This window comes from Microtus oregoni, unplaced genomic scaffold (genome assembly GCF_018167655.1).
Source record: "Microtus oregoni isolate MIOR12 unplaced genomic scaffold, Mior012 000002F_ref0000024, whole genome shotgun sequence".
Taxonomy (NCBI): Eukaryota; Metazoa; Chordata; class Mammalia; order Rodentia; family Cricetidae; genus Microtus; species Microtus oregoni.
The window spans coordinates 66,840,289-66,851,489 of NW_024543061.1; the positions used below are offsets into that span (position 1 = coordinate 66,840,289).

Genomic DNA, 11,201 nt, shown 5'->3' on the forward strand with positions numbered 1-11,201 from the left:
GCCCGCCTCTGCTCTTTTGGAGGTGAGACTGGCATCTCCACTTGCCTCAACCAGTGCTTTATACCATGGTTACCTGTCTTTACCTGCTTTCTTGGCTGGATTGGTCCCATCTTGCTCTCTTACGTGAATTTTGATGTCCTATATGGTATACCTCTCCATGGTAGGCACTCAGTAAACTGGGATAGTTGAGTGAGCTGCTCTCTCCTTGTGGTCTTGCCTTTCTGGTGTCTGTTACAGCAGCCTGCTCTCCAATTGACTATATGTGTTAGTTCTAGCACACACCACCAACTCCTCCACCCTGCATCAGATGCACCTCTGCAGAGGGTGTGTGGAGAGCATTGTCTGCCACCAGGCACCCACTCACACAACCAGGTCCCAATGTGCAGATCCTGGCCATGGAGATGCCATCCTTCAGCTCCTGGATGCTTCCTGTCCTCAGACCCCTCTGTATAGCCAGCAGTGTCATTCCAATCCTCCAAATGAGTCTCCTTCCTATTGGCAAAGCCATAATTGCCAGTTTAGGTCCCTGCATCATCCAAACGAGGGAAACTGAGAAGCCAGACCTTGCCATTTTTGCTGACCTCAAGACCTTATTTTCTTTCTTCTTGTCTTGAAGTCTTTGCAAATGGGAATGGGGGTGGTGAGCTCTTGTTCCTACCTAACAACCCACCCTGAGGTGTGTGTGTGGGGGGGGGTCTCATTTGTGATGGAACCACATATCTCCATATCAATCAAGACACCTGCCTAATGCAGCATCCAGGAGTAGCTCGGCACATTCTTGGCAGCTGGAGGTAAAAGGTCTCAGCAAACCAAACTCAGTACACTGAAGGGAGGTGAGCTGCTGAGGAGGCGGGTGACTGGTGTGTTGCTATTTTTTTTTTTTAAAGACTGTTGGCTGCCTTCACATTTCCTGATGGAAGTGGGACAGGTCAACGGATGACCCACGGTCATAGATAACTTTTGCCCACGCGCTCTTCACTTTTGGGAGCACTGGCTTGAAATTGAGGGGCGTGTGCGTGCCTGTATGTGTGTGCCTGGAACCGACGTGCCTTCCGCAAGCCTAAGGAGCCTGGGCTTTTTCTTCAAAAGGCCGATTACAACACAGAGGATGTGGCAGCGTTGTTTTTCCTGTTTGATGTCATACCACTACCCTTTAAAAGCCCCGGGGCCGAAAGGAGGGAATCCAGGATCCCCACTCCACTTCTCAGTTTCTTCCTAGGAAGAGAAGAAGGCCAGCAAAGGTCCCGGCCTGTCTGCGAGTGTCAGATTTCAAACTCAGCATTAGCCACTCAGAGAGCAGTGCGATGCTGGGGACCTGCCTCAGACTCCTGGTGGGTGCTCTGTGTGGTGCCTGCAGCCTGGGCACTGTTGGAGCCTACCCTGACACCTCCCCTCTGCTTGGCTCCAATTGGGGCAGCCTGACTCACCTGTACACGGCTACAGCCAGGAACAGCTATCACCTACAGATCCACAAGGATGGCCATGTAGATGGCACACCCCACCAGACCATCTACAGTGAGTACTGGCTCCAGGATGGGAAGAGGGGAGGCTACCTGTTGTCCTGTTGTTGATCTGCAGGGGTGTGCAGGGGAAGTCTGGAGATAGATGAGAGGGAGAAGTTAATTTTCTAGATTCTTGGTGCACGGTGGTCTCTCTCTCTCTCTCTCTCTCTCTCTCTCTCTCTCTCTCTCTCTCTCTGTGTGTGTGTGTGTGTGTGTGTGTGTGTTTGGGGGGGGGACCCTAAGAGGAAGATGTTTTTCCTCCTCCTTAATTGGACTTACAGGTTTTTCTCAACCCAAATAATCACTGCCAATGACACGAGACAGTTTTCTTTCCTTCTGTCTAGGAATCGGAGGGGAAATGGATAGAAAGACAAGACTCAAAGAGAATAACCCAGACAGAGCCACAGATGATGAAATGTGACCGTGGGGGACAGTGGGGGAGATCCCAGGATCCCAAGATCTAAAATAGATGAAACAGGGACTCTTCAACTCCGAGGTCTAGTATTCTGACTAGGATACGTTCTCAAGAGTCAGGCACATCCTTAATACAATGCAGGGCCAGCCTGGTCTACATAGTGAGCTCCAGGCTAGTCAGGGCTGCAAAGCAAGACTCTGTTTCAAAACAAAACCTTCTCAAGGGGCATGTGTTACAGAGAGTCCACTAAGATATGTTTCCTTGACAAGTCTGACTGTATGCATCTATCCAACGGGTATGCTGGGTGCTCCTTGTAGGAGTTGGTGGTTCTCTGGGAAGTTGAAATGTGTTTAGTTGCTAACAAACTGAACTGGTTGTGAACTCCCTGGTGCCGTGAAACACCTGGAATATTCTTAAAGATAGAGTCTATGGAAAATTGGATCACCAGCCACAAATGTCAATCAATTACATGTATTAAAATAAGAGCCCCTTCAAGCATAAGGGCTGATATATAGAAAATAGAGAGATGAGAGATGGGTATTGGCAAACATGGTTTCTATTTTAGCAGTCATGTAAGAAGTATTCCAAGGAGGACTGGAGAGGTGGCTCAGCAGCCGAGAGCACTTGCTGTTCTTGCAGAGGAGCCAGGTTCAGTCCAGCACCGAGTAGTGGCTTACAGTGATCCATAACTCCAGCTCCAGGAGATCCAATGCCCTCTTCTGACCTCCGATGGCACTGCAGAAATGCGGTGCCCAGACATACACGCAGACCAGACAGCAAGACACATGAAAGAAAAACCAAAACCTACACACATGTGGCACACAGGAGTGAAGACAAGACAGCCAGGCATGTGAAATACAAGCCAAAATCTAAAAGGTTCCTGGAGGAGCTCAGAGGATGTAGCTGAGTTCACTTAGAGCATTCAGAGTAGTAACGATCTGCATCTCACTGAAGAACTTTCTATAGGGATTTTGTTGTCTTCTGCTGTTGTAATGGGTGAACGCAGTTTCTGGATGTGGCCCTGTTGCATGCATGACATTCTCTCTGCTATGATCAATAGACCTTAAATCTAGCAGCTAAATACAGGCACACACAAAGCCAGCAGCTTACACCTGTTCAAGGGCTACACTGGTATATGAGGTGAGGAGGAGAAAGGCTCTCTCCAAATACCAAGCATCGTCCAGAACTCAGGGGGGTAAAGCGGGACCCTAGAGTTCCTTCTTGGAAGTCAGGGCCTGATGGGGAGAACCTGCAATAAATCCGGGTACACTTCATGGGTCCCCAGCACTGCTTGTGCTCTGTGAAACAGGACCTCCAAGGTGCCTGACCACCCAGCCCCTGTCACTGCAAACGACATAGTTCTTCATGGACTTCTCATTTCCCAGCGGACTATCGAACTTTTAGGAAGCACCACTGGGCTCCTCTCCTGGAAGACTGCCCTGACTTCCGCTGCAAGACCACATGTGATTTCAAACGCTGGGCAGGGCATAAGGATAAACTATTCTGGTTTCAGAGATTGGGAATTTGCTTATAAATAGAGAACGCATAGAATCATAGAATTCCTTTGCTGGAGGGCCTCTGCAGAGACCAAGAAGTCAGTCTGGAACAGTCCAGGCTGGCTAGGGGGAGGATGTATGGTGTCAGCCTGCTTTGAAAGCAGTCCGAATGGCGGGCCTTTTTCGTCAGGTGGTGACAGACACAGGGGCTGGAGGAAGCCTGGAGCAATGGACGAGGTGGCTGACAGGCAGTACAATGAACTGACCTGACTTCAGCTTTTGTGTATGATTTTATCTTGTGTAAGCTTTCCTTTTTTGGGGGGTGGGGACCTGGACCTGAAGTACTGCTCAGCTATGTGTATTTCCCTAAAAGCAGACTTTATCTTTATCTTGTTCTTATCTTTACATATTATTAATATAATCATCCCACTAATTAATTAGCTATTTACAGCAAAACTTGGTTTTATTCCAATCTTATTTATTTTATTTCATATGTATGATGGTCTTCTTTGCATGTACCTCTTTGAACCACGTATGTTCAGTGCCCCCGGAGGTCAGGGCCTCTCATCACATCTTTTTTTTTTTTTAATTTATTTATTTATTAAGGATTTCTGCCTCGTCCCCACAACCGCTTCCCATTTCCCTCCCCCTCCCCCGATCAAGTCCCCCTCCCTCGAAGAGCAATCAGGGTTCCCTGACCTGTGGGAAGCCCAAGGACTGCCCACCTCTATCCAGGTCTCGTAAGGTGAGCATTTAATTGCCTCTCATCACATCTTTAAGGAGACAAAACAGGGCAGCAGTTTCTACTGTCTCAATGTAAAGTTTTGCTGTAGTAAGTTCTTGGTTAAGAGTTGAGTATCCAACTCCTGTTTAGGTTATTGGTCTTAACAAGATGGGATGATCTGCCCCAAAGGCGCCCAAGCTCCCCTGAACTCAGAAGGGTTTTGGGGCTTCCCTGGGGTTGGTAATCTTTTTCTAATATGAACAATGTCAGCTTCCCACTCCCCAGTAAACTCACTTTTTGGAAATGGCAGGAAAGAGTTGCTCATTCCTTTCCTTCAGTGTGCGGCTTAGCATGTGCTTGGCCAAGTGAACGTTTCTGCTGACTGCTGTTGGCTTCATTCGAAAGTGCCCCCTCTGGTAGCCACTCACCCCGCAGTGTGCTTTCCATCAGGACTGTTCCTAGAGTGAGGGTACTGTGCTCACTGCCTGCAGTGCCTCCCACCACCAGGCAGGCTGACAAGGTGTCAGGGTGCGGAAGTGGTCAGCTGCCAAGTCGCTCTTGCAAGCATTATCCCTCCTGATTGATGGGACCCCTACCAAGCAGGCAGGAACGGCTATGCTATGCTCATGTCACAGTGAAGACTGCTTCAGAGACTGGTGCCACAGTGATGACATTCCCAAGGCCACAAGGTTCTTAAGGAGCCACATTGGGACCAGAATCCTTCATGGGCAATTTCATCACCTTTCGTATGTCCCCGTGGCATTTCATCACTTTCCCGGTCGGAGGCTACAGCTGCAGGGCAGGAAGATGTCACTGCCCTGAGTGCAAATCCCTCTTTGTCTCTTAAAGATGCTCCAATAACTATTAAAATGACAGCAGCTACTAAATATTAATGATGTTTATTTTAACATTATAACAGTTTATGAGAATTTAAAACATATAGAGTGCTTAAGAGGGACAGGAAAGAAGGAAGGAAGGAAGGAAGGAAGGAAGGAAGGAAGGAAGGAAAAGAAAACATACTTACTAAATGTAATCACTCTCCTCAGCTCCCTCGATTGGGCCAAAAAGCCCTCAGGACAGAAATTCTTCTGTATTTCTATGTCTGTCTGAGTTTTCACAAAATCAGCTATACATTTGAGACACACGGTCAGGCATCGTTTTGAAAGAACACATGTGCGTCTCCCACTTGGCTAACCTGCAGCCCAACTTTGAACCGTTTAAAACAAACAAATTTTGTTGATTGGTCCTCTTCTGCTGTCACTTCCCTGGGCTCCTGTCTGCCTTCATCCCCTCTGTCCACATCATGCCAGCTTCAGCGTGTACCAGGCTCTGTAGTTAGGAGGGAGCTGACCTTTGCCTGCTCACTCCCCTTGCAGGTGTTTGTTCTGAGCCTCACAGGGTGGGAAAGAGGCCTTGGCTTCACAGCATCCCATGATGTTCTATCACACACTAGGCACAGACTGTTTCCTGAAGCGGGATTAGAAGTCCTGTCTGCGCAGCCTCCTTGGGGCCGTGAGGTGAAGTTCCGCAGCAGGCACTTAAAAGTGTCCTTAAAGATCTAAGGGAATTACTTTCAACAGAAAATGTCCAGTCTGGCTGAATCCCCATTCAGCTTCCAACACAATGTGGCTTAATCTTGCCTTTATTACGGAATACCCCTTTCAAGGTATCGACCCATTGTTTAAGGTGCAGCTGATACACGTATACTGCAGGCCGTAATCAAAAGCAAGTTTTTTTTTTAAAGATTTATTTATTTATTATGTATACAGTGTTCTGTCTGCATGTATGTCTGCAGGCCAGAAGAGGGCACCAGATCTCACTACAGATGGTTGTGAGCCACCATGTGGTTGCTGGGAATTGAACTCAGGACCTCTGGAAGAGCAGTCAGTGCTCTTAACCTCTGAGCAATCTCTCCAGCCTTCAAAAGCAAGTTTTTAAGTGAGCTTATTGAAAGTTGTCCAAGACCAGCATCCACCAAGAGCAAGCATCTTCAAGTGAGAAAAGCACAAAGGGCTGGGTCCAAAAAGCAAATTCTATCATCCCTGATGTCTATTAAATGTTTTTTTTTTTGGGGGGGGGGGGTCTCTGCTTCTCTGGGAAAGGTTTTAGGCGTGCAGATACGATAGAGCCAGAAGGGGGCATGCTGTAGTAACAACAGGGGTACTATACTGAAGAGCAATACTGGTCAGGGAGGTAAGAAACAGAGATGGCTACAGCTGACTTTGAAGAAGCAACTTCAGCATCTCTGAGCATACAGATTGGGACGGGGAGTGAGGGGGACCTGGGCTCTATACAAGCTGGGTCACTGAATGACATCTCAACACAGAAATCACAGAAGCAGCCGTCTTAGAAGGGCTCAACTGCTGCTCTGAACTCTAAAAGATATGAGCCAGGCAAAGAGGGAAATAGCATCCAGATGGAGGGAAATCTGTGTGCTGCGTGGATGGGGGACATTGGAAAGTCAAGGTGTCCCGTGCGGGAGGACAATAAAGCAGGAGGTGAGGAAGTGCATTGATGTAGGAGTTGGGGGTCACCGGAAATGAGAGTGGCAGTTAGACCTGGAGTGCTGTGTGATGTCATCCCCGACAGAGACGTGTCACGGGGGGAGGGGTGTTCGGAGAGCTGTGTGATGTCATCCCCGACAGAGAGGTGTCACGGGGAGGGGGTGTTTTCAGAAAGCATTTCCAGGGAGGGGTGACTGTATATTTTGACCTGAGATTTTTTTCTTGCAGGTGCCCTGATGATCAGATCAGAGGACGCCGGCTTCGTGGTCATAACAGGAGCTGCGACTAGAAGGTTCCTTTGTATGGATCTCAGAGGCAACATTTTTGGATCGGTGAGTTTCTTTTTGTGTTGGTCCAGTTTATAATGACTTTATCTCTTTCTCTAGGATGTGAATTCTAAAATCCTATGTCTGTGTGGGAACTGAGCTCTGAGAAAGGAGCATGCCCGCATTCCTAATCACCGAGCCATCTCTCCAGCCCTAACTGTATTTCTCATCAGGGGGTTAATATTTCGAACTTTAGAGATTCCATTTAGAGTGTTCCTTGGTCACTACTTGCTGTCACTAAGCACTTCACTCAGTCCCAATAGGAAATGGCCTCTGGTCTTGCTGTCCCTTGGTATGCATTCTTGCATGGAACACAGTTCCTATTAAGTTGTAGGTTCTAAAGCCATGCCAGTTCGTATTTTTAATGTATACATTAGAAAAGGTGAGAAACCCTTGGTGTCTTCACAGTACTGCTACCAACTGTGACCTTGAGTAAGTTCTCTCAATCCTCCCAACTTCGGTCTCTTCCCTTAGAAAAAGGGAGGTGGGTCACATTACCCGAAGCTCTCCCTCCTACTAATAACCACCAATTAACTACCTGTGCCCTCAGGTGATGGCTGGTCCTTCAGATTGTAAATCAAGGTTTTTCAAAACTAAAGGCTAAAGCATAGTCCCAATCATTTTGAGGTAGAAACGAAGAAGGGCCAATTGATTTAGGAATCCCTTATCAATGTCACTACGAAGTTCCGGAAGTAAAAGTCTTCTGTTTAGTTATTGCTGTGCGCTCCCAGCACCTGCAAAACCATCTGTCCAGAGTGGATAGACACCTATGCACACAGGAAGCCCTCGCCTCTAGAATTCTCTGTGCAGTCTGGGAAATCTGTAAAGGTCAGGGTAGACACTCTATAAAACTCAGTACAAATGGGAGAATGAGGTTCAACCCAGATTATCTGCTAGCAAATTCAAGTCCCTGATCTTCAGTCTACACTATGTCTTGGTGTCAGTACCTTCACGTATGTTTGACCCTTCCAAGTCCATCCCAGTTCCAGTCTCTAGGCAGAGACAAGCCACAACCTCCTTCCAATCCAGGCCAAGTGGCCCAAGCCGTCATCAAAGCTACTTGGTTAGCTGAGGCAGGAGGACTGAAAGTTCAAGGTCTTCCTTGAAGAAGCAGCAGAGTTCAAGCCCAACCCAGGCAACTCCATGAGTCTCTGCCTCAAAATGAAAAGAGTAGAAGAGGGGCTGGAGACTGTAGGTCAGTAGTAAGGCGCTTGCCTGGCCTATATGAAACCGTAGTCAGTTCCCAGGAAGGGGGAGACAGGGAGCAAAGGAAGAGGGGCTGGAGACTGTAGGTCAGTAGTAAGGCGCTTGCCTGGCCTATATGAAACCGTAGTCAGTTCCCAGGAAGGGGGAGACAGGGAGCAAAGGAGGAGGGGCTGGGACTGTAGGTCAGTAGTAAGGCACTTGCCTGGCCTATATGAAACCGTAGTCAGTTCCCAGGAAGGGGGAGACAGGGAGCAAAGGAGGAGGGGCTGGAGACTATGAACGTTAGCCTAGTCCCCCTGAAGACAGTCAAGAGAGACAGAGACATAAACAGAGAGAATGAATGGCTATGAATGAGAATATGAATGTTGAATTCTCGCGAACACCGAACAAGAGGAGTGTCATCAACTCTTTCTGAGCCCTGCTCCAGCAAGCTGGGCTCCAGATCAAGGTCTTTCGTGCAGTGCCCTCCAGGGTTCTTAGGGCGGCCACTTTCCTGAAGCTAGGGCCAAGTTCAGGGCTGGGACAGCCTTTCTTAATAGGGAGGTGCGGGGCTGGGCTGGGCTGAGCAGTACCTCTTAACCAAACGGCGATCCTCATCTCCTCGTGCTCCCCTTCCCCTACAGCATCACTTCAGCCCGGAGAACTGCAGGTTCCGCCAGTGGACTCTGGAGAATGGCTACGACGTCTACCTGTCGCCGCAGCATCACTACCTAGTAAGCCTGAGCCGCGCCAAGCGCCCCTTCCAGCCTGGCACCAACCCGCCGCCCTTCTCGCAGTTCCTGGCGCGCAGGAACGAGGTCCCCCTGCTGCGCTTCCACACCGCGCGACCACGGCGCCACACGCGCAGCGCAGAGGACCCTCCCGAGCGCGACCCGCTCAACGTGCTCAAGCCGCGGCCCCGTGCCACGCCGATGCCCGTATCCTGCTCGCGGGAGCTGCAGAGCGCCGAGGAAGGCGGGCCCGCGGCCAGTGACCCACTGGGCGTACTGCGCAGAGGCCGCGGGAATGCTCGCGGGGGTGCAGGGGGCGCGGACCGCTGCCGCCCATTTCCCAGGTTCGCTTAGGCCACCAGCCTGGCGGCCTCAGCCTCCATCCTTCAATCGGCTCAGCCCACGTGCAAGGTGGAAGGCTGGGTGCCTGTTTCTCTCCCCCTTCCCTTTGGGCCTGAGAGTCACCTGCGAGGTCCCAGCCAAGGCACTACCATTAGGAATAAGACCCAACAGTGGGAGGCTGGAGAGATGGCTCAGAGCTTAAGATCCTGTGCTGCTCACGCAGAGGACAGTTCTCAGCACCCACAACTACCAGCTCCAAGAAAATCTGATGCTTCTAGCCTGCCTAGGCACCTGCACTTACACGCACAATACTCCCCACCACCACCACACACACATACACGTAATTTATTATGTTAATCTGTTATAAATACCCCATCAGGTAAAGTAGACACTTAGCTTTTCATTAAAAAAAAAAAAACTAACAGGTAAACTTGGCTTTTATTAGCCTGTCTGTTGCCTAGCATTCTCACTGGTCAATTAGAATTAAGAAAAGATGGTCCAGAGTTCACACCTTGAGCACAGGGAAGAGGCTATCGCTATAGCTTTTTGTTACTGTGCTGGGACCCATATGGGTTTTTTTGCGTTTGAGCACCTTAATGGCTTCACTGGGCAAGCTGAAGAAAGAAAACCCTGATTTCTTCTTGCTGGAAAGGTTGGCAGGAGGCTAACAAGGAGAGGCAAACGCGAGGTGACCGGAAGCACGTTCCACAAAGTTCAGCCTCTCTGCCAGATTCGCAGAACTAGTTCTGACCCTGCTCTGTTGCCAGCACTCTGAGCAGGACGTCCTTTTCTGCCGCCCTGGTTTAGGAATGTCCACATTGCCAGGTGTTCTGCAAAATGCAAATGAACGAACTCTCTGTAGAGGCGTTTTTGTGAAAGCCTCCGCCAGCAGGTTGAGTTGTGATATGTTCTAGGCGGATTGTGGACATGTGTCAGGACAGGAGGAAGAGTCCTTGAGATGCCAGCTGCTCTAGATGCCATCTGTGGACTGAAAAACAAATAAGCAAACAGAAGTCTTTTCTTTTCCCCCTCCTAAGTGAAAAGGGATCCCATGGGTCTAGCTAGCAAGAGAGGTCTCTAGCAGGGGCTAACCCAGAAATGCAGGCTACTCTTGGAAACTCTTAGGGCATTAAATGAACACATTTTTCAGAAGTCTCAGAAACCCCAGGGCTGTCCTGGGGCGAGCATAGCCTCACAGTGAACAGCAAGAAAGTGATAGGCAGGCTTTGAAGTTCTACTCTCTTCTGAGCCTCAGCTGGTGAAAGACTTCAACAAAGGGCGCCCCCTTTCTACCTCTATTCAAATGAACACCTGAAGAGTAGAATAGCGGCAAAGCCGATTCAGATGCCTTTTCCACTGTCTCCATGTACCCAGACTCAGAAGTGAATCCATTGTTTCTGCTTATCAGAGGAACATCAGGCAACGGTGAAGGACCAACCAGCTCCCACCCCCAAAACACTAAAACCGTGCATGGCAGTAGACACCATGCACCCCAACCCTTTTCTTCCCTGGCTTCCATTTCCCCTTGTGGGCATCGTTCTGCACAGTAGCCACTGGAGGCCCTCCCACTGAGGCAACTACATGGGAAAAACCCAGAAAGGACTCGAGTAGCCAACTGGTTGTAAACGTACTAGCCCAACACCGTGTGGCTTTCTTTATGGCAGAGCCAAGGTAACTTTGTAATTTCTTAGGTCCCTTCGCATGTGGCAATATTTATTTATTTATTTGGAAGACTTTGCCTATCACTCTATATTTATAGTTATTTATAAAATGTAACCCCACTTCTTTCCTTCTATTTTTAAATAAAAATTAAATTTCTCTCAGCTTCTGCTCTCTCCTCTCCACAACTGCATAAGTGTGTGTTGAGATGCGAGAATAAAGGGGAGGCATTTGGGGAAATCTGGAAAAAACAGAATGGGAAAAAGGAAAGGAACTTTCAGAGTCAAAATTTCTTCCACTTATGAGCATATTCAACT

General features: G+C 48.9%; 1 protein-coding gene across 1 annotated transcript; it reads left to right on the top strand.

Moving 5' to 3' along the window:
- The first annotated feature begins 1,304 nt into the window (after positions 1-1,304).
- Positions 1,305-9,237, top strand: Fgf23 (fibroblast growth factor 23). The gene is made up of 3 exons (XM_041636097.1): positions 1,305-1,515; positions 6,870-6,973; positions 8,797-9,237. Exons 1-3 carry the CDS (start codon positions 1,305-1,307, stop codon positions 9,235-9,237), a joined length of 756 nt encoding a protein of 251 aa, XP_041492031.1.
- The last annotated feature ends 1,964 nt before the right edge of the window (positions 9,238-11,201 follow it).

What these genes read in the sequence shown, in the direction of transcription:
- Fgf23 (XM_041636097.1), top strand. Translation starts at nt 1,305, where the DNA reads ATGCTGGGGACCTGCCTCAGACTCCTGGTGGGTGCTCTGTGTGGTGCC. An exon ending in ACCCCACCAGACCATCTACA is followed by an intron (nt 1,516 to 6,869) that starts GTGAGTACTGGC and finishes TTTTTCTTGCAG; the next exon opens with GTGCCCTGATGATCAGATCA. An exon ending in GAGGCAACATTTTTGGATCG is followed by an intron (nt 6,974 to 8,796) that starts GTGAGTTTCTTT and finishes CTTCCCCTACAG; the next exon opens with CATCACTTCAGCCCGGAGAA.